The 23,025-nt window shown below is 43.9% G+C and overlaps 8 protein-coding genes across 8 annotated transcripts; all 8 read right to left on the reverse strand.

Annotated features, from left to right (window-relative positions):
- Positions 1-85: 85 nt before the first annotated feature.
- TM35_000401290 (putative 5-3 exonuclease XRNA) lies at positions 86-4,759 on the reverse strand (the record flags this gene model as incomplete). The annotated part of the gene is made up of 1 exon (XM_029029744.1): positions 86-4,759. One exon carries the CDS (start codon positions 4,757-4,759, stop codon positions 86-88), a length of 4,674 nt encoding a protein of 1,557 aa, XP_028878928.1.
- A 1,608-nt stretch (positions 4,760-6,367) lies between these two features.
- TM35_000401300 (uncharacterized protein) lies at positions 6,368-7,519 on the reverse strand (the record flags this gene model as incomplete). Its single annotated transcript, XM_029029745.1, has 1 exon — positions 6,368-7,519. One exon carries the CDS (start codon positions 7,517-7,519, stop codon positions 6,368-6,370), a length of 1,152 nt encoding a protein of 383 aa, XP_028878929.1.
- Positions 7,520-8,155: 636 nt separating this feature from the next.
- On the reverse strand, positions 8,156-10,744 carry TM35_000401310 (uncharacterized protein; the record flags this gene model as incomplete). Its single annotated transcript, XM_029029746.1, has 1 exon — positions 8,156-10,744. The coding sequence occupies one exon, from the start codon at positions 10,742-10,744 to the stop codon at positions 8,156-8,158; it is 2,589 nt and encodes an 862-aa protein (XP_028878930.1).
- A 717-nt stretch (positions 10,745-11,461) lies between these two features.
- On the reverse strand, positions 11,462-12,022 carry TM35_000401320 (uncharacterized protein; the record flags this gene model as incomplete). Its single annotated transcript, XM_029029747.1, has 1 exon — positions 11,462-12,022. The coding sequence occupies one exon, from the start codon at positions 12,020-12,022 to the stop codon at positions 11,462-11,464; it is 561 nt and encodes a 186-aa protein (XP_028878931.1).
- Positions 12,023-12,668: 646 nt separating this feature from the next.
- On the reverse strand, positions 12,669-13,763 carry TM35_000401330 (putative ribonuclease H1; the record flags this gene model as incomplete). Its single annotated transcript, XM_029029748.1, has 1 exon — positions 12,669-13,763. The coding sequence occupies one exon, from the start codon at positions 13,761-13,763 to the stop codon at positions 12,669-12,671; it is 1,095 nt and encodes a 364-aa protein (XP_028878932.1).
- Positions 13,764-14,057: 294 nt separating this feature from the next.
- On the reverse strand, positions 14,058-15,239 carry TM35_000401340 (uncharacterized protein; the record flags this gene model as incomplete). The annotated part of the gene is made up of 1 exon (XM_029029749.1): positions 14,058-15,239. One exon carries the CDS (start codon positions 15,237-15,239, stop codon positions 14,058-14,060), a length of 1,182 nt encoding a protein of 393 aa, XP_028878933.1.
- A 505-nt stretch (positions 15,240-15,744) lies between these two features.
- TM35_000401350 (uncharacterized protein) lies at positions 15,745-18,042 on the reverse strand (the record flags this gene model as incomplete). Its single annotated transcript, XM_029029750.1, has 1 exon — positions 15,745-18,042. One exon carries the CDS (start codon positions 18,040-18,042, stop codon positions 15,745-15,747), a length of 2,298 nt encoding a protein of 765 aa, XP_028878934.1.
- A 366-nt stretch (positions 18,043-18,408) lies between these two features.
- Positions 18,409-21,864, reverse strand: TM35_000401360 (uncharacterized protein; the record flags this gene model as incomplete). The annotated part of the gene is made up of 1 exon (XM_029029751.1): positions 18,409-21,864. One exon carries the CDS (start codon positions 21,862-21,864, stop codon positions 18,409-18,411), a length of 3,456 nt encoding a protein of 1,151 aa, XP_028878935.1.
- Positions 21,865-23,025: the final 1,161 nt, after the last annotated feature.

Consider the following 23,025-nt stretch of genomic DNA (forward strand, 5'->3'; position numbering starts at 1 on the left):
AATAATATCTTTTCCCCAACCTTTTTTCTTTTTCTTTATTTTTTTTGTCCCCCCCCCCCACCATCCTTTGTTTGTTTATACAACTTTACTCCCGTGGAAGCACCTTACCAAGTTCCTCAGAAAGACGCATTTTAAACAGTTTTCGGAAGAATGGCACCGCCTCACCGCGACGAAGAATGAATTCACCAGATGCTATTTCCCTTGGAATAACGATTGGTATATTTGGCTTGGAACCACTACCATTACCACCACTATTACTAGTACCAGTACTAGTACTATTCGTATTCATATCAATGCAGCGTCCACCGTTATTGTGCGGTTGTGTCAGTGGACGACCTCCTCCTCCTCCTCCAGTACCACTACTGTTGCTGCTGCTGCCAGCCCCAGTAGCGGTAGTCGTAGTATTATTATTATTATTATTATTATTATTATTATTATTATTATTAACACCGCTGTTCATACTACCACGCTGTACAGCATTGGTCGTACCAGGAAGTGCTTGAGGACAAGAGGGAGCAGCTGCAACAGCAGCAGTTGCTGTTGTTGTTGCTTCCACCATAGCAGAGTTTTCATTCCTCTTATGACTCTTATTCTCAGCCCCACTGCTTTTACTACTCATGATGGTGGTTTGGATAGCAGGTGTGAGAACCCCAGTGGGGGTTTTGACGGTGGCTGGGGATGCCCGGGTGTTGTTGTTGTTGTTGTTATTATTACTATTACTACTACCACCACTACTTCCCCACCCAACCGTTGGGGCAGAAGTAACCTGTACACGTTGAAGCTGTTCTGCTGAAATAGACGCTGGTGAGGATGCCTTCAATTTCCCAACAAGATCCGCCAAGCGAATACCACCCGCCCCTGCACTCATAGTTACAGCTGCAGAGGGTGAGGCCGCCATGGTAGAAACCTCTTCTAATGCACTGCGTGGTTTTGGAATGGCGGGACCCGCATCGGTGGTTGTGGGGGATGACCCTTGAAAAACTACCTTCTGCTGATCCGGTTGTTGTTGTTGTTGTTGTTGTTGTTGTTGTTGTTGTTGAGTTTTTAGCATGAGTGCCTTGAGAAGAGAAGTACCAGATGTTTCCGTTTCCGCTGCTGTTCCTGTAGTTCCTGTTGATGTTGATGTTGTGGTTGATGTGATTGGCAGCATTGCTGCTGCACTCGTATCCTCTCCTGGTTTCTGCAGCACCAGCAGAGATGCCAACTTCACCAATGCCCCTCGTGGTTGTTGCAGTCGCCCATCAAAGCGACTCCCACCGGTGAAAGGCTCATCAAACACCACCTCCGCCTCATGACTGGTGGCTAACAAACGAACAACGGTTCCCACCGCACCAAACGGCACACAACCCGCCGCACGACAATTCACTACACGTGCGCCCAAACAAAGTGTCTGATCTTGCGGTAGTGGCAGTTGTAAGATGTGTCCACCTACACTGCGGGTGATGGGAAAGTACAAGTGTCGCTTCACAACAGGCCGAAGAGTGAGTTCCCGCACACGTCGCGGGGTGTGACGATCGAGTTCCGCCTCCAATTGACGTAAATGTTCACGTGTGAAGGCATCATCACTTGCGGTCACTAAAGGTACATCGCGTATACCACAAGCCTCAATAAAAGATTCCATCTCGCTAAGAACATCATCCACTTCCCTATCTTGCCAAATACCGGTCATGAATTGCGGTGGCTCCAATGCCTGTGGGGCTGCCGCTCCTGTTTCCAGTCGTTTAATGAGTGGTTGGAACTTGTGTACATATTCCTTAATCAGCGATACCGCCTCACGGGAGAACCATGTGGTGTACTGCACTGCACGACTGGAACGGCCAAGAAAATCACTCTTGCTGGCATTTTCAAGATAATGTCCAGCCGGTTCAGTGCTTTGTGCGAGTCGTGAAAATACATCATCGCCGTATGGTGCCCAGGCGTTGGTTTGTCGTGGTACAAGCTTTGCATATCCCAATCGTGTGAGATGATTACGTGTAAAGACGATACCCAAACCCACTTCACGGGATCCATACTGTGGTGTGGTGCGTAGAGATCCCACAAGGAGTCGTAATGGTAAAGATCCCAATCGCATTTCACTCGCCACTTCATGTAATGCCATCCAATTACGAGGTGTGGCATAAGATAAAAGAGATGCGGGAATCGTCAAGGGATCTTGATAGACTCGGATCGCCACAGCGTACATATCCTCACCATAAGAGGTGGAGTCTAGGACGAAACCAGCACTACCATATGCCTGCATAGGGGTTTTCTTATTCTTTGGTTCTGGACCAATAAAAATAACTTTAGCCCCAAAACTTGTATCCCCTTCTGCACGATCTCGCTCCACATATCGTGCATCCTCTATCATGTTTACATCCTGTAATCTTGAAATAAGGGGCATCGCATAGCACATTTCATCTTTTGAAAAGTTACGCACAATCCGCCCCTTACGTGTCACACGCATACCAGTGAAGATATTTACATATACCAACAGAGAAACACTATCCACAGAAATACCTAATTTCTCCTTCATATACTGTTTATGTGTTTCACACTCCCGTGTAAAGTTAGATGAGTCATCACGGTTTAACTCCTTCGCCTCACTACCACAGAAGGTACCATCCTTTGTTATCACCGCACGGAAACTCATAAATCTATCACTAATACACGCAATACGTGCACGACGGTAGTGTGGAAATCCAACCAATACTTCCTGTCCAACAAGTGGGGCCATATCACGTGCACTAGCATTTTCCATCATAGTATCATTTAAAGCGAGAATGATACTCTCCTTACGTGTAGGCATTCCAAAAATGCTCACCGCACCGGTTTCACGTTGTACACGGATATTATTCCACTTACTGTGAAGTGTCGCAAATCCTTCTAACATCTTATCCCCAATCGCCACACCTGGACAGAGTTTTGGCACAAAATGAACAAATGGTGGAAAATCATATGGTTGTCGTCGCACTCGTACATTCTTTAATGGTCCAAAGAATTCATTCGGTACCTCATACTGCTGCATCTCAGCATCGAAGGTGAAAATCACAGGCGTTCCAAGCGTATTGTGTGCCTGATCCTCAGGTGTCACCTTATCTTGAACAGAATTATACGCCGCTAGTAGTGTGCGTTCGTCGATAAATGGAATGAGCACAACACCCTCCCACGGTGCTCGTGCCCCTTCACGATCAATCTGTAGATGCTCTGGAAAGTATTTGGCGAGTGGACTCGACTTACTACGGAGCAGTGGCCAATACGCACGTGGGATAGAACGGTATGATAAGGGTGGTAACACCGCTAAGAGTTGTTGATGCGGTAGAAATGGTTTACCAAGATCAAAGTGAACCTTTGCAGCCACCGCAGGAAGATTTACCAAATCACTTGCCATAGGAGCATAGTGATGCGGGAAGAACCACTTCCATGAGGGTGGTCCATTATAGTAATATCCAAATACCCACATAATTCCTTCCACATAATGAAGTCGCAGATCGCTCATTTCTTTTCCTTGTGGATCCCATCCATTCGCAAAGCCGTGTTTCTCACGGTAGAAACGATCCTTATACTCATGCAAAGATTCCACCGCGGTGGATGCAATCACTGTTGCCTCATGGGAAGGATCACGTCTTGCCATTTTACGTTGATACTCCTGCTCTTGTGCCTCACGGGCTTTAATAGTGGTAAACTCAATCTCTGCAAGTCCCTGCAACCATAACTCTACGGCACGCCAATCTATTTTCCCATTCTCTGTCAAGTACATAGAGTGTAGTAATATACGCTGACAGTACACATCCAGCATTTGCACAAGGCTTCCATCATGAATGCCAAGCGTTGGAATACTTGGTAAGAAGTCATTCCCAACAAAGAAGCACATTAATACAAAGTCATCCAAGACACGTTCCAAGTCATAAATGGGTGGCAACTTGGCCCCAAGTCGATCACGCAAATCAAGATCAAGATAATCACGCAGTACATTCACATGAAAAAGCACAAATTCATCAGCTTTATGATAAGACTTATCCGCAACAATTCCATTTGCCTCATCCTCCTCTCGCTGTTCACGCACACGTCGTGATTCATTTCCAGCCCCAAATGTCACCACCTCTCGCAAAAGAAGAAAATGTGGTTCATGAGTGGCAAGTGCAAGCATGACAAGATCAGCGTCTAATCCATACATGCAATGAGACTCATTTGGATCATACCCCGGCTGCATCTTACGGCGACGAATAAAATCCACAATCTTATGTTCTCCCTCACCAGGGTGATTGTGTCCAGAGTAGATCACCTTGCAGTTTTGCCACGCCGGGTCAGTGGCAATCTTCATGGTGATAAAGTACTGCAATTGTTCACTCACCCGCACCATGAAATTCGTGCCAGGGGTGATACAGTTGCTGTCAAACACATCCTTCTCATCTGGCAATTCCTCACCGCGGGCAAGAGCCTCCTCACGTGCTACCATCATATCATATGCACTGCGGTAACGGCGTTGTCGCTGCTGGTTCATCTTGGCCCTCGGCGCCACGCCATCAATAGCCAACAGAAAATGTTTACGTGGTTGAATAACATTAAAAAGTTTCTCAAGATAAACAAACATAGCCTCAACCATGGCCTTTTCCGTTGCGGATTTTTGTGTGGCATCTACATCATTTGGATGTGTGCAATTGTGAATAATGCCATTCATGTCTAGATATAGATTGTCAACAGGCGGTGGGCAATCACGGAATGGGGTGATAACAGACGGGCAGCGCTCTGCCACCCATCGAAAGAACTTTGGAACACCCATATGTGTTTCTTTCTTCTTGTCGCTTTTTCTTCTTTCTTTTCCTTTTTTTTCTTTTCTTACTGTTTTGTATTTTTTCCCCCACTCTTTTTTTTTTTTAATTTACTTGTAGTTTCCCTCTCTTCGTTGTCTATTATAACTCCGTCCCGTTTCCCTTCTCTTCTCTAGCTCTTGTGTTCTTCTCCTCCTCCTTCACACACACACACAGACACAGAGACACAGACAGAATCTCTCTCTCTCTCTTTCCTTCTGTTCTCTCTTCCTCTTCTTCTTCCCTCTTTCGCAGTTAAATGAGGGGATGTTTCCTTCTTGTTGCTGCTGCTGCTCTTGTTCTTCTTTCTTATTCTTTTTCGTTTCTTGTGGTTCCTCTTCTCTTTGTTATGACTCTGCACCGCCTCCTGACAGTTATCGAATCCTCGACACAGATAACAAAGAAAAGACAGAGAAGCACACACACACACAGAAACAAACAAACAAACGCCCCTTTTTTCTTTTTTCTTCTCCTTTCTTTTTTTTTTTTTTGTTCCTCCTTTAGGGTAAAACAAAAACAAAAAAAAAGACTTTCACACACACACACACCTACTGTGTCTTATCAGTCCGTGTGCGTGCCACGTCGGTCGTACTCTTTTTTTTTTCCCTCTTCTTGTCTTTGTTGCTGCTCGATTTCTATTTTTTCTTTCTTTCGTTTCGCTATCAAGCGCTTGACAAAAGAAAGAAAAAAAAAAAGAAACGATGTGCGACAGATGAGGTGGGATGCAACCCCAAAGAAAAATCTTTCGAACTCTTGTAACTCTAAACAATAAGAAAAAGAAAAGAGAAAAAGCAAAACATATATACAATTCCATGTAGAGCAGAGAAAGAATGAGAAACATATGTATAGATAAATGAGAAATACAAGCCCAGACACACACATGGACACAGATACAGACTGACTGATAGACAAAAAGAGAGAAAGATATATGTACTCTCATCAAGAAAATGGAACATGGGGGAAAGGAAAAAAAAAAAAACAATAGGAATAAAATGATCCATGTACACGTGTAAATGTATGCGTGTAATTACTTGCCTTGGATTTCTTTTTGTTTTTCTTTTTTTTTTTTGGTTATTTGCTCATTCATACTAGATCCATCGACTCAAAGAAAGACGAAAACAAAGCAAAAAAAAAGACTGAGCAAAGAAGATAAAAGGCATGAAAGAAAAGAGAGAAAGAGGAAAAAAAAAAGACAAAGGTATGAAACGCAGCCTTCGTCCTCTTCTCTCCTAATTGGCAATCCCTTTTCGTCCTCACACCACTTCACTCCATATGCCTTATAGAAACTTTCTCCTCTTCTTTTTCTTTTCATTTCCCCTTCTTCTTTCTTTCTTTCTTTCTTTCCTTCTTTCTTACTTTCTTTCTTCTTTGATTTCTATACATCACTCATAATATAGAATACACATACACACGAAACAAAGTATATATATATATATATATATATATATATATATATATATATATATATATACATATATATATATATACGTATATATACGCACACACACTTCCGAGTATATTGGTATACATGTATTTATGTAATATTTGTATTATATACGTACATAGACAGAAATATTCCTCTAAGCCATAGATGCTGGTGTCTCATTAAATCGCACAGAACGCTTTTCAACAGGCACCGCTTCATCCACTGTATCTCTATTCTCCGTCTCACGCGGGAGACGCCGTTCGCCGTTGCCATCCTTCTCTTCACTTGCCATACGATCTGCCTCCATACTCTCCATGGCAGTTGCCCTTGTGGTTTCCTTTACGGCGCTTCCTTGATGTTCACATGGGAAGGCGGGTGCCTTGGCGTGTCGACGACCCACAATGGTGCTGTTTGGCTTCACTGTGCCAGTGCGTGTGAGGGAGTGCTTTACGGTGCAGTTGCGTTGATTGATGGTGTTGGCATCCCGTGCGAGATCCATGGTGTAGTCACCGACCTGATACACCTCCGCACAGTGACAGTGTCGTCCACCCGCGGTGCCGCGATTATACGCACGCGGACGATAATCACTGCTGCGCATTGGCACAAAGTCACTGCGTACATCCCGCGCCCCCGTTGAGGGTTCACTCGGCCGCAGCAGAAATGAAATGTGACTCATTGGTGTAAAGTCATATCCAGCCTGTGAAAGCACCGGCGGTGGACAGGAGGCGTACAATACCTGCGGTGCAAATGTACGTGGAAGCGTCTTGGCAGAGGAGGATTGCGACTGCGACTGTGATTGTGTATAATGTCCATGCTCATTCACAAGCGGCCGCAATCGTGGCAGTAGTCGTGTGCGACTCTCCATCGCCGCCGCTGCCGTTACCCCGCGGAAAACGGAATTTGGATCATATGTTCCCACACACGCGAGGGTTGCCGCGTCGTTGGGGTTCCGCCGTGCGTACGTGTCAAAGCCGCCCGTTGCGAATTGAATGCGTCCCTTGAGAAATCCCCACTGCGTGCGATTGGCGTCCTCCACGGCGTCTAAAGCATCGCGGTAGGTGGCGCCTTTTGGGAGTGCGTGTGTGGTCCACCGTGCGAGGGCGTGATCGCGTGCACTGCTGACACTACCGCCCTGCACATTCGACTGTGTGCGGGTGCTGCGCAGATGTTGGCTGACGCTGGCTGGCAGCCCGGCCATCGTGTAGCCCTTCTTGCGGAGTTCCTTCTTCGGCGGCAGCAGCAGCAGGGCGTAGCTGATGGGCACAGACTCCGACATGTCCTTTGTAGAAAACGTTGCGGGTAACATTGGAGGAAAAAAAAAAGGGGGGACTAAGAGTAGAAAAGAAAAGAAAAAAAAGAAATGAGGTGAAAAGAAAAGAATGAGATTTTTTGTTTTTCTTTTTTCTGCGTGCGTGTGTGTGTACAGATGAGATAAAGGGGGGAGGACAGGGAGGACAGGTAGGAGAAGAAAGAAGAAGAAAAGATTGGAAATAAAAATAAAAGTCATGTGTTTCCCTCTTAGTTGTTGTTACTGTTATTCCAGTCGTTGATACTGCTTTCTCTTTGGCGTCTTCCTTCTCGCCCACCTTTTTTTTTTTCTTTTCTTTTCTTTCCCTGTCTCTCTTCTTTTCTTTCTTTGCTCCAAACTGTCAACTGTGGAATATCAGGAAGAGAGAAAGTCAAGTATAAATAAATAAATAAATAAATAAATAAATAAATAAATAAAAGAAAAAAAAAAAACGATTCGTCTATGGATGTGGGGTTTCTGTAATTTGAAGCCATCTATGCAATCCATCCCACACATGACGGTGGGAAAATGGCACAGCAGCCACCATCCACTGCAGCCGTACACGATACTTCCCAACACGTCCAAGAAGGAGCAATACAGTCATTAACGCCATATATATATATATATATATATATATATATATATATATATATATTAAAAGAGAGCTTCTATGTCAAATATATTAATTGAACCACCTCCATTCTTTTTACGAGTTCCCACATGAAGTGGAACCACATCCACGTTTTCTTCTTCTCTTCCCATTCCTGGTGTTGTTGTTGTTGTTGCCGTTGTTGTGGTTGTACGTGTGGGTCCACGTCGTCTCGGCTTTGCTGTTCTGTTAGATCGTTGTTGATGTTGTTGATGATGTTGTGCTGTGGCGTCAAAGACGTTAAAGCGAGAAGCACTTAATCGTGTTGTTTCCGCTGCCGCTGTGGCTGTATCTGGAATAATGTCATCTGCGTCTATGGCACGTGTAGTGGCAAGCACCGAATTCCTATGCCCATTCCCCGCCATCTCTGCGGCATTTTCCATCTCTACAGTCTCAGAACACACTGTTAGTTGTTGTTTCCGAAAACACTTTCCACCCAACGCAGTACCATGACTACCATTAGCAATCGTATTAACAGGATAAGAAGAAGAGAGAGTACTGTATGGCTGGAAGCATGGATACGACGGTAGTGTAGGTGAACCCGATACAACGAGATCTGCGGTAGTAGTAGTAGTAGTAGTAGTAGTAGTAGTAGTAGTATTAGTATCAACAGTACCATCGACATCTGTGTGTTCTCGTGTAATCCAACCGTTCATGTTCTCTTCTTCACTGTTTGGCATTCGTCCATCACACCCTTCATCACTCTTCTCACGGCCGTTATGTTGATGATGATGATGATGATTATTATTATTATTATTATTATTATTATTATTATTATTATTATTATTATGATCCATCTCTGTATCACTGTGTGTTTCGCGGAAGAGTGGGTTTGGGTCGGTGCGTCGACCAGAAGGACTATTTCCTGTACGCCTACGTTTTGCCCCAGCCGTTTTTTTTTCCGTTGCTTTTGAGGTACACACCACTTCACGTTTTATCTCTCGTACTTCTTCTTCTACTTCTTCTTTTTCTTTCTGCTGTGGTGGTGGTGGTGGTGGTGGTGTTTGTTGTTGTTGTTCTTCTTTTTCTTCTTGTCGAGATGGTAGTTCCTTCGCTCCTTTGGTTTCTTTCACCTCTGTTATTGTTGTTGTGGTTGTTGTTATTGGTTTCCCCAAAGGCGGTTCCAGTACCAATGGTGTAATACACACGATACTCTTCACAAGCTGAAGATACTCCACACACCGCAGTTTATGTGTTTCCTGCAGTATACGCACACAGTGGCGGAATGGTAATCGTTCACGACGATTGTACAATATAATATGACTATGATGAGAGGCCGCAAAGGACTGCAGAAGTGTCTCTCGTTGGGTTTCGTCATTCCCCACATCTTGTAGAGAGAGATCCAACTGTACTTGTGCCTGTGTGTATGGGAGGAAATTACACACCTCCGCATATAAGGAACGTTGAAGGACTATAATTATACGACCAGCGAAGAGTGTACGGCGGTTATTTCTATTCGCTGGAAACAACAATAATTGTTGTTGTTTGTGTGTTTGTGTTTCTGTTTGTGGATTATAAGCAAGATCTTCTTTTTCCCACAGAGTGGCCCAGAAGGGATCTAACATTGGTGCATATGCCTGTGGATCTAACAATATTCCTACTCCACTCATACTTCCATTCATTTCCCCTTCTTTTTCTTCTTCTTCTTCTTCTTTACTGTTCTTATCACCCCCACTATTATTATTATTATTATTATTATTATTATTATTATTATTATTATTATTATTATTATTATTATTATTATTATTATTATTATTATTATGCGTCTTGTTGATATTTCCGAGTGCCTCCACGTACGCGGGTGTCACGATAGGGGCAGAACGGCACAACATGGCAATTCCAACGGCTGTGGGTGTCAACAGCGGCGTGACGAGACAATTCGCTTGTGTATAGTCCCCCACCACACACGCACAGCAGCGACGAACACTACACTGCAGTTGTGTCTTCTGTTCTTCCTTTACAATACCGAGAGAAAAGAGACGCAGTGGGGTCCATCGCAATTGCAATAACACGGGTTGCGTTGGTGGATGTGTTGTTGTTGTTGTTGTGGTAGTTTCTGTGGGTTGTGTGCCAATGTGAATAGTGAAATGCCGCCAGGTGAAGTGTTTGCGGGGAGTGCGAAAAGATTCACCACGTGAGAGGCGAGATCGTAACAGTGGACGACGGCGGCATATTTGTAATGTGCGTGTGGCCGCAGGACCATCATCCATGTTGTGACTACGCACACTATTCATACTACTATCACTATCACTATTACTATCACTACTAGTAGTAGTATGTGTATGAGTACTACTCGTACTACTACTTCTGCTGTTGTTATTATCTAAAGAAGAGGCGCATACTTCTGTCCCGTGTGTGGAGGTGTCTGTGATGATGACACAGGGTCTTCTTTTTAAATCCCGTGTGTTTTTTTTCTCTTTCTGTTCACTTTCTTTTTCTTCTTTTTCTTTTTCTTCTATCTGCAGTGTGAGATGTTTGCGACTAATGCTGGCATTGCCTGTGAGTATAATGTCGCAGTCTCCTCTTCCCACCGTGTATACTTTGCCCCGCACCAGACAACAGCAGGCACGTCCATTCACATACACAATCCACATATATATATATATAGACTAAATGTATGTTGTAGACAGACGTATATGTTTACACTGTCTCTTCACTCAGAGATGTGTTTTATGTTCTTTTTTTTCTTTTCTTTTCGTTTATTCCCTTTTTTTATGGTACAGTAGTGAATTACAGTGTGTTTCCTTTCGCCTTGAAAGGAAGAACTGTAAAGCCAGAAAAAACACCATGTATAATAATAATAGTAATAACAATAACAATAAGAGTGGAAAAGAAAAAAAAAACAAAAGGAGAACAACAGTACAAACGAAGAGGAATACACAACTAAAACAAAATAAAAAAGCCTCATATATATTTATTGCGCATGATCCTTTTCTTCTTTTCGTTATTTATTTATGTATTGACGCATATAATTAAGAAGAATATACGCCCACCACTACGGCAAAAAAAAAGAAATATATATCTATATATAGATATATAGATATAGAAATAGAAAAACAAAAAAAAGAAAAACGAAAAAAAAAAATCACTACTTCCATTCCCATTCATTTTTCTTTTTTGATACCTGTTACTTTCATCACGTATAAGCAACCTTAGACAAAGACTCACTTCACTGTTTTTTTTTTTTTTTTGCTTCTTTTACTTTACTCAGAAGCATACTTTCCCCTTTTTCCCTTTTCCCCCGTTCATCTCCCGTATAGTATTGATATTGTGTAATGACTGTTGATTCACTTCCCCCTCCCCCTTTTTTTTTATGTTTTCCCTCCTCTCAATCCCAAATACATCACAATAGCGATAACTACAAAAAAGGATCCTGCAATACAAATATTAAAGCCAAGCCAAATCATCTGCAGAGTGTCTGGTGTTTCCACTGGACATTCACTGAACTGCGAGATACAGCTATCATAACTCATGCATCCTTCACTACAGTACTGCACCTCCCTTTTATTATTAATATTATTATTATTATCATTGTCATTAATATCCCTCCCATACGTACGCATAGAGTACATCCTGCTGGTATTCACCTTCTCCGCTTTCTTCATATTGGGAATATCTGGGAAGAAACATACCTTCTTTGGATCTTTGGGGCGGCTGCAGAATACACCGCCGCTGTTCACACAACTTGAACATGTGTTCTCCTGCACAAAACAATCTGGAAAAGACATGCAGGCAACACCGCAACTGCAGTTAAATGATAATTGACATGTCATGTCTGTCGGACACCATTGCATGTTATCACGTAACGTACATCTGGAGCATGTGGAGATCATTCCAGCATCCAACACCGCCTCTGCTAATAATATTCCCATTCCTCCTCCTTCTTCTTGTTGTTGTTGTAGTGACAATAATAATAATATGAATAGTTGTAGTAGTAGTAGAGGAAAGAAAAGGAATTGCCGCATTGGATTTGTCAGACAATCCCTCCGCTCCTTTTTTTTTTTATTTTTTTTACTACTATATATATGTGTGTGCGTTTGTTGTCAGTGTTGTTGAATTATCACGATGATGATGATGATGATGTGAAAGAAGTTGAAAGAAATAAAGCGAAAGAAGATGGGATTTTGAGAAATATTCCAAGAGCCACTCTCTTCTACACTCCATCAGAGAAAACAGCTCACACACACAAACACAAACACAAATACACATACATATATATATATATATATATATATATATATATATATATATGTATATAGAGAGATACAGATAGATATAAACAAAGAAACAATGACGTACACACACCTTTGATTTAATTTTGTTTATTTCCATGATTGATGTAACCCCGGGGAGTGTGCAGACTGACACACACACACACATAGAGAGAGAGAGAGAGAGAGACACCAGTCTCATCTCATCCCCACTATAATCTTTTTATCGTCCTTTTTTTTTTTCTTTTATTTTCTTCACACTCCCATTCACGTTGTTGTTATTATTACTGTTCTTGGTGGTTTCCCCTTAGCGCCGGATTCCCCGCAGAGCCCCATTCACCGCCAAACGGTCTGCCATCACATTCCCATGCACACCGCTGTGGCCCCGCACATGTTCAAACCGCAATGCCAATCGTCGTGCGGCTCGCATGGCTGTTGTGTGCATTAAACCAAACTCCATCGTCAATCGGGCGGCGTAGCGTTCCTCGTGTTGTGTGCGCAGTGCCTGCAGTCTACGCCAGAGATCACTGTTCAACACCGGTGAGCCACTGATCGTTGTAAATTTACGTTTGAGCCAAAATGGCATGAAGATATTCGCCCCGCGTATCACATATGTGCTGTCACTATAGACATGCAGATTGTAACAACGCCGGGCCTGCAGGGCGGTCTGCAAAACGTGAATGACAGCGTACAACTCCGCGCGGTTGTTTGTTTGCGGCTCGTGATCCGGCAACGGTAAGGAGAAATTGCACAGGAGAGTATCCAGATCACTATTATTATTATTATTATTATTATCACTATTATTATTATTTCCTCCGGTTGTTCTTGGTACGTAGTAACCACCGTATCCACCACGTGCTCGTCCGGGTTCCGTCTTGCCGTTACTACGACACGCACCGTCCACATACACTTTCACCGCCTCTTCTTCTCGTGCACGCATCCATTCGATGGATATTCCATCCTCAATCAATGGCAATGGCCCCTCACTGTTGTTGTTGTTGTTGCTGTTGTTGTTGCTGTTGTTCTTATTATCGCTATTCTTACTGTTACTGTTACTCGTGTTGTTATTCATGTCATGGTGACTTTCTTCTCGGCTTCGCTTCTCTGCATGTGTATGTGTTCGCGGTGGGCATACATCTTTTTGAGAAGTATGTGTACACGCCGCCGGTACATCATCCACCATTGACGGGTTTACTGTATCCGGTAAAACCACCACCCGCTTATTCACTATTCCCTTATTCTCATCCATAAACTTCTGCGCATCTTCCTCTGTTGAAAAGGATTTAAAGCGGGCATGTGGGAAGCCTGAGACCTGCGCCTCACACTCACCCCACGTGTTGAAAATGCCTACAGTGCGGCCAACCGCCACAGCGTAGTATTTTTGTTTTGATGACCCTCCCATTTGTGGAGATAAATAGGATGATCCCACACCCTTCACGTAATGTACAGATTCCTCTACTTTTGCTCTCACTGAAAAAAAAAAGAAGTAGAACAAAAACAACAACAACAATGGAGATAAATCCATTCATATTAAAAAAAGATTAATAATAATAATAATAATAATAATAATAATAATAATAATAATAATAATAATAGGAATGGAAATAACAATAATAAACAAACCACCCACATACACATACATACACACACGGACGCCGATAAACAAGAGTCTTCTTTTTTTTTTTCCCCCGCTTCGCTAATAAGATACGGTAGGGTGTAATTCCCCGCGAATCTTCGCAAGCAAATCCATGACTGTTGCTAAAGTCACACGTCCCTGCGGTACTTTTGCGGCTGCCGTCTCCCACAGTGCCCCCTCACGAGCAGAGAGTTGTTCTTCCCACACCCGCAGTTCCTTTGCACGTTTATCCACAGACTCCGCAGCAGCCGTAATCCGTTTCATCTTCTCTCCGTACTTTTCTTGTTCACGGCGTAGGGTGCGTTCCCAGTTGATCAGAGACTCACGTTGTAGTCGTAATTCCGCCTCCCGCTGTTTACACGCCTCTTCTCGCTGTACCACTGTCAACTCCTTCGCTTGTACCGCACGGGCACTTTGTTGAATTCGCTCCACACGTTCCCGTGTATCTTGCAAGAAGAGTTCCTGCTGTTCATCTATTTCTTTTTCACGGGCCTCAATGTTGGCAGTCCGTGTGGTGAGAGATGCCCGTTCCTGCTGCAGCAACTCATCACGCTCCGCCAACTCCCGCTCACGTGCATCTAACGCACACTTCACCTCTTGCAATTGCTGTCTATATGTGTCGGTTACTATCTTTGGAGCCAATCGCTCCTCCTCTTGTTGGAGTTTTTCCTCCCGCAGTGTGAGTCGCTCCTCACGTGCGGCGGCCTCTCTCTCACGGCGGAGCACAGCCTCCTCTCGCAGCTGCAAATCCATCTGTCGCTTGCGTATCGCTCCAGATGATGACATCTGTTGTTTGGAAGGAGATGAGAGAGACGAGACCGGGTGTGTAGAGTCCTGTAATTGTTGTAATTGTAATTGTTGTTGTGGTAGTTGCAGGTGAGCAGAGGGAGAAGTAAAGGGAAGAGGCGTATAGATAGGAGTTACATCATGCCAATCGTAACTGGTCTTGAAAAGTCGCTCCTGCCGCCTATCAGGAGGACATGGACTCCCTTGTTGTGATTTCTTTCCACTCTCTAGTGTAGTTGAAGAACCCCCAACATGTAAGTGTTGCGGGGTATTAATGTTGTTACTGTTATTGGTATTGCTGTTGTTTTGTGCAGCGAAGAGCTCAGCTGCAACTCGCCAAGCAGATGATGAAATGGGAGAAGAAGAAGAAGAATAAACAGTTGTACCGTCATATTTGTTATTATTATTATCATTGTTGTTGTTGTTGTTGTTTCCTTGTGGTGATAGAGGAAACATAATCTGTGCAATAAACAATTTTCCCACCTTCTCTCTCCCTCTCCTCTACTATTGTTTTCTTCTGCCTTGTGTCGCTTGCACCAACGACTGCAGCAATAACAAACAACAGTAGGTGCAACAGAAATCAATAAGAGCAATAACAAGAGAGGAGAGGGCACTAATGCAAAAGAGTGCAAGATATTATGATGAGTTATACACAGAAATAAAAGCAAAAAAAAGCAAAACCTATAGTTTATACCCTCATAGCTTCGTTTTTTTTTTTTTTTTTTTTTTACCTTCAACTCTTAGCTGAATAAATATATGTATATATATTCATTTTTTTTATGTATTTATTCCTTCTTAACTCTCCTCGCTCTCTTAGTTTCTTACTCATCCCCCGTTCTCCACACTCAAAGAAGAGAAATAAGAAGAAATGAAAAGAGAAAAAGAAAAAAAAAACAAAAAACAAAAAACGAAAAAAAAAAAAAAAATACTCTTTGTGAGAGTATCTACTTACCATCATACACTAATTCTGTTCTCCCAGCTGCATAATCCCTGCCACAAAATCGCCATAGGGTATCTTGTTAACATCATTACCTTCGTCGCCTCCATTATTAGTAATATTAGTATTACTATTATTATTAGTACTACTACTACCACTACTAATACTACCATTGTTGCTCGTGGAAGCGATGATGTAACGGCAGAGATTTTCTGTTGCTCGCACACTACGAATACCTTCACTCTCCAAAATAGAATTAACAGCTTCAGCGCATGCATCCGCATAAACAAACGCACCACCATCACTCTCACGCAGAAGAAGAAGCAATAGTCGTTGTGCGAAGGGACGCACGGCGTGACACAACTCCACAGCCAAAGATATTTGCAATGAATGCGATTCACTCCTTCTTTCACGATGTGGAGACTTAACTCTACCTTTGGTTCCTCCTTCTGTAGTTAATGCTGTTCTCATTCTTCCTCTGAGTAGTGAAGAAGGTTTTAGCATTGCCACTGGGGGACATCCATTAGCACTATCATTATCATGATTATGATCAGTACCACTACCAGCACTGCTTCTTCTACTAGCACTACTACTACTACTACTTATTCTTCTATTAGTACCATTAGTAGTGGGTACAGTAGTATCCGCATTAGCAGTAGAAGCAACCACATCCAGTAGCTGACGCATACCACTTGGAGGTCTAAGAGGCAAACTATCTGCATCATCATTATTCCCACTTTCACCGCCTTCTACAGAGGTTTCACACACCGATTCAACAGAAGGAGGCCACGAGAGTGTACTCTGCTGCGCCGTTGACATCTGCAACTGCTGCGGGTTATTGTGATGATGGTTGTCGTTTGGAGCTAGAGAGCCATCAACACTACGGGGTGTGCCACACCATGCCTTCTTCTTTGAGAGTTTACGTTCACCATTTCGTGGTGGTGGTAGTATTCTACCTTCGTCCTGGTCCTGACCATTTACATCATCTTCTTCTTCATCATCTTCAATGTCTACGTTCACATCGAGAACAATGGACTCTTCCACAACAGCACGCCAGTCAACCAAAACCGGTACACTTGTGTTGGGAGAAACTACACATCCTGTTTTTCCTGCAGTAGTGCCTTGAGGGCTTAAGCGCAACGCAGAGCTGTTGGTATCAACTCCCGCCAATCCCCGTTGTTCCGGTTCCGGTTCCTGATATGATTGCGCTCCTGTAAAACCACACACTCCCCGTGGTGGAGTACACCGCTCACCAGATCTTGCGAAAGATAAATTGCCTCCGCATGGTACAACCTCAGAATGGTGTATGGCATTTCTATTGTAGTCATCATGAACATCCCTAATATCATATTCTGGGCATAGAATAGTAGTGGTGTCCTGTTCTTGTTGTCGTTTCTCTTTTGATGGGCTTATACTTGCAGAAACCAAATGTGGGGAGGCCAAACAGCTATTAAATCCTTCTGAGGGTGGAGTCTTCATAGCATTCATTCTGCCAGACGTGTATACTATCTGTGTCCTTCCTTCTTTACATGGTAAAGGTGTGGGAATGCTCAGGCTGCGTGTCGCACCATTCTTTTGCTGCTGCTGCTGCTGTTGTTGTTGTTGTCGTTGCTGTTGTTGCTGTTTCTGAATGTCCATCACGGAGTTGAGAGTGTCTGTATCATTATCAGGCAAAGGTGAAGTAAGTCGTTGTCTTCGAGGGTGTTCCTGCTGCCGAGCATGCAAAGTAACCTGGGGTGACTCAGCAGCGTCGCTCAAATCGCGTAGTAGTGCATGTGGTGTATTGAGCATCTCATTCTCTATGACAGGCCGTTGATCAGATGAGGGGGATGGAAGAGAAAAACAATAATTGGTTATGGGCATCCCACATCCTACCCGTTCTCCTTCGTTATTCTCTTCATTTTCTATTCTTCTTCGACATGTCGCTCTCTTAAGTCGCTCAGTGGCGCCTATGGTGTTTACTGGGGTTCCTTTAAGGCCAACATTACGTCCACTACCCCCTTCGCCATCAGACATCAGTGTCGTTGCAGCGCAGACTATAGGATGTGCTTCAAGGCAAGTGGAGAGATCCGCATTCTCTGTATTCATGGCATCGATGTGTACAACACCAGTATGAGTGGTATTCTCACTGTCAACAAAGTTGTTGTGGCTACAAACAAAACCTCCACTGCATGCACCACTGAGGCGAGCACGTGGTGCAGGAGTAGGAATACTTAGCTCACTCTGTGGACTGTCTGCGATTTGCTGGTTTTGGTGTATTGGTTGTTGTAGTAGTTGTTGTCTACTCAACTGCGCAGGTGTTAGATGACTAGGGTCACCCATCTCTAGCGAATATGAAGAATAGTGTAGGCCAACAAAAAAAAAGAAAAAAACTTTACCAAGTCCAAACACACACACACATACATTTCTAATGTAATACAATGTACATATATACATGGTTGTTCGTGTCCATACATCTGCATAGATACGAATGATTAAAAAAAAAAATAAAAAAATAAGACCTTCCTCCTCCTCCTAAAGGAAAAACAAAAACTGAACAATAAATAAATAAACAAATAAAGATATCAATTGGTAAAGCGATACAGCTACAAAGAGATGCGCCCAGGCACAGACACACTCACCCACTCACTCACACAGAGAGAGAGAGAGAGAGAGAGCGATACATGTACACATTTGCATATACACGTATCAACTAGAGTTCAACGAGACTCGCAGTTGCTGTGCCCGCCGACCAGCAGCAACGTCACCTAGTGCATGTGCTCGTTCGAAAAGCAACAGAGCCTCCTGTCGCCGTCCGAGCAACGCCTCTAACAACACAGCATAGTTGTACATCGTCATTGCATCGTGTGGGTCACGTTGCAGCGACACTGTGTACCAGGATGCCGCAGCTTCGTAGTCACGATCCACTGCCTCTGCAATGTATGCCCGTGCCCGTGCGCCCACGGCGTCGTCCATATGCCGTTCATACACAGCGGTCCACACCCGTCGTGCTCCCTCAATATCGCCCTGACGATATAAATGCCATCCATACGTGACATCTTCCTTGGCGAGACGAGTCTTTTCCCCAGGCATTACACTCGTCATGCGACTGCTACCATCACTGATATCACCACCTTTCTTTGGATAACTCTTATTACTTCCATTGTTGTTGTTGCTGATGATGCTGATGTTATTACCGTATTCATTAGTACTGTAATGGTTGCTATTTTTTCGTACGTCTTCAGGTCTGGAAGTATATTGTTGTTGTTCTTGTTTTTGTTCATCCTGCTCTTGTTTTGTACCAGACACTGCTGCGAGGTATTTCGCGTACAGACTGTTTGAGGTGTGATTGGTTGGTGTTGTCTGCACCTCTGTAAGGCGACTAGGAAGACGAATACTGCTGTTCTGATGACTGTGGCCACGATTCAAAGGAGTTTTCACTTGTGCCCCACCGTCATCATTACCATTACTTCTACTGCCTTCATATTGTGTCCCTGCAATTCCCCCACTAGACGGGTATCCTTCCTCACCCAACTCCTCCCTTAACTGCTGCAGTGCCTTCTCTGTCCGCAGTTGCTGCAGTGCGGTGAGAACGTGCAGTGGATTACTCTGTTGCATTTTTGCCGCAATATTCCCTGCGAGTGCTGCGGCCGCTGCGGCCACTCGTGCTGCGTGTCTTTGTGCCTCCGCGTGTTGTTCCGCCTGTTGTTGGGCGGCGGCGGCGAGTTGGCGGGCGTCGTGTTGGCCGGCGGCGAGGGCGGCGCGGGCGGCGGGGGCGACGGCGGCGAGTGGCACCACCGGCCGGCCACGATAAGGGCCCAACACCACACAATCCCCGCAGACAAGAACACCACCACCCACCATTCCCATTCCACCTTCATTCTCATGATTCTCATAATAATGATGATGCGGAGGAAGGGGAGGAGGACCTTCATTCTCACCAGGGATGTAGTACTCGAGCGGGCGAGTAGGATGAGTAGGGCAGGGGGCGATGCTCATGTCTACACGACATCGCAATAAATACCGCGGCAGCAACTGCGCGGAATCATACACCGCCACCGCAGGACCCGCCACACCATCTGTGAAGACACAACAATCCCACTCACGACGGAATGCCGCCGTGGCAGTTCGCGCCGTTTTCATAGACGCTGGACAGACAAATGGTTTGCCAACCACAACATCGCAAATAAGAATACAGGTGGTGTGCTTGCCGTCCCAATTCTGAAACGGTCGACGGTGGAACACCATACAGGGGTTTCCACCACTATTACCATCACCATCAACATTTCTCGGACTACTTCCAGTATTGTCAGCAGCAGCAGCAGCAACAACAACACCATCAGTATTATCACCACCACTCGCAGCGGCTACATGAGTAGTGTCAACGCCGTAGCTAACGATGTTGTGTAGACGCTGGTAGTCACCAACAATAGCAAGACGTTCTGTCGCACGCTGATGTGCTGCAAGAAGACGGGAGTTAAAACAACTTGCATGCACTTTATTCATTACAGATACCATATCCATTACCTCCAAGTTCAGCTGTGGTAAACCAACCACGTCCAGTACCTCCTTCACGACGGTATCGTAGTAAGCATCGCCAGGGGAAAGGACATCCTCACGTACAGAAGCACGCAAACGCTTCTGCCACTGATACACTAACGCGTCACGATCAGACTTGTTATATCCAATTTCATCCACTATATTATAGAAAGTTCTCTCATTCATGTAATATAGATCAGATATTTGACGTCCATTGTGTACAAATGACTCACAGAACGCATCCCATAATGGATCCTTTCCCTCGATATTGCTATTATTATGATTATAACTATTACTGTTACTATTGTTGATGTCATTGTAGCCACGGTAGAGTTTCGATTTGTTGACAGTACTGTCAATCGTCGCCCCTGCTTTGCCATCACGGGACATCGATAAAATAGTGGAAGCTTGTTGAATATGTGATTCTTGTGACGATGATGATAATAACTTCTTATTTTCATTCCCCCTTTCCCCTTCTTTCTCATTTTGTTGAATCTGGTGTGTATCATTGGCCCATACATCGTTGTGTGGTAGCCACTTAAACGGAGAAGCAGAGGATGACACAGCCAATGCGGAGCCATGACTATACCCTGTATCTTCCTTTATTCTTCTTTCTTCCTCAAACCTCTTCTTTTCTCTATCCCCTTGTTGTTGCTGCTGTTGCTGCTCTCCCCACTTCTGATAGTGTGTGGGTGGAAACAAGTAGCTGCGCGGGTCAGGTTCCACACCGTAAATCTCTGTTAATGTCAGAAAGAGTTCACGTGGTTTACCTCGAAACTCTCGCATAGCATGTGCCACCTCTGGTGTGGCAGACGTCACGTTGTGTGCCTTCAGAAATGCCTCAAGACGTAGAGCAGTGTTGAGATTGTGTGGTTCTGGGCCATTGTCTAACACGAGATTGTGCATCAGTTCTTCTTCATGGTTCTCCCACTCACGCAGCAGCGTAGGGACCCGATTTGCATGCTCCCGCCCATACAAACGAAAGAAGTCCATTATCCGTTGCTCGTAATCCACAATATGGTACTTGCGGTATAACTTCGTGAAGGTATCAATCTCCGCAATACTACAAACAACACTCTCTACAAAACGCAGACCACCCGGGTTGTGTTCTGACAAGAACTCTACAAGACGTTGCTGATAACCAGCAACATCAGATGGGGCCACAGCAAGTGAGAGACCAATTTGCCCCATTTCTGTTCCCAACACGTGTGTGACAAGTTTTTGTTTCTGAACAATATCATCCACATTCACGAGAAGGTTTTCAGGGCATGTACCAACTACACGTACACCGGATGGGTGTTGTTCCTTTACGATAAGCAGCAACTCCAGTGTGGAAGTGTTCACCGTCCACTCAGCAGATGCAGCAGCGCCACGCTGTTCGCCCCGAACGTCGAGTTTCACTTCAAGAAAATCATCCGTAGCGGAGCGCACAATGTCGCGTACTGTAAACTCACCGCGCACCTCGGCACAATTCGCGATAAGTGTCCCATCCCTCGCAACTGCACGTAAAATGACAGAAAACACACGTGGGTCGTTGTTACTCTCAGACGCAGTGTTGACGCCGATGTCGCGGGGAATATTCACTAAATTGTGAAGACGTACGAGAACCTTCAATTCTTTACTCATATTAGAATCTCGCTTCTGCTAATAAACCAAATAAAAAAAAAAAAAACATATAACCAGACGGTTTTTTTTTTTTTTTTTTTTGTGTGTGCGTGTAAAACAAGAAGTAGAACAAAAAAAAGAAAATGTTACAATCAGCAGTAAAAGAAATAAAATAGGGTTAACAAAAGCAATACTGGAAGCTTTAAAGATAAGAATAATCTTTGCCTTACTTCTACAATAAACAAGAAACAGAAGAACAAAAGAAACCCTGTATTTGACCTCCACGAATTGGAACCACGTGATGAATAAAAAAATAAATCGTATTTTCTCAGACAGTTCTCCATTAAAAACATCCCAAGAACTTACAAAATGGAAGTGCTGAAAAGCCCCTTTTAACCCGCTTCCCGCTCGGGGCGGAGAGGGTTGGATTGGTTTGGGCTTTTCACAGACTTACAAATTGACAGACTGTGAAAGATTGGAAAGAAAACTCATTTACCCAAATGTTCATACCCCCAGTACAGGATTTATTACTTAAAAACCATAAGACACGATCATTCTTTTAGCAAGATGTCAAAATAAAAGAGAACCCACACTAGAAAATATATATATATATCCCTCAAGGGGAAGAAGAAAGAAACAACGTTGTGGGTTTACGATGCGTGGACTCTGCACATTGGCCATCCATCTTCCTTTTCTTTTTGCTTGTCCTGCACATACAGTCTTATGCATCACACAAACTCCATCTAGAAAGCATAAAATAATGGTGGAAATAAAACCTCAGCACAACGCTGACCTTAACACAAAGAAATAAACAAACAGTAGCGTACTTAACATCCAGTAACATTCCCCACACAAGGTTATTGTAGGTAGTCAGAGAGTGACTCCTCTAACCCATTCCAAGTGGGTGTGTGAGAGAGCAAGAGAGAAAGAAACGCAGGTAAAGAAGAAAATAGAAAATCCACCCCAAAAGAAGAAGTCTCAGTGATCAAAGAAAATATTGTTAGTCACATACAAAAATACTCCCCAAACCACTCCACCGCCACAAAGGAGTCTTCTCGGTTGCATTGCACATGGAAATAGACACCGCATCCAAGAACGCTCGAGTTCTCATCACAGTACGTATGCACACAAACATATAAATAAAAACATATATAGGTGTATATATACGTACATACAGAGAGA

Source organism: Trypanosoma theileri (assembly GCF_002087225.1).
Source record: "Trypanosoma theileri isolate Edinburgh chromosome Unknown TM35_Tth_40_V1, whole genome shotgun sequence".
Classification (NCBI taxonomy): domain Eukaryota; phylum Euglenozoa; class Kinetoplastea; order Trypanosomatida; family Trypanosomatidae; genus Trypanosoma; species Trypanosoma theileri.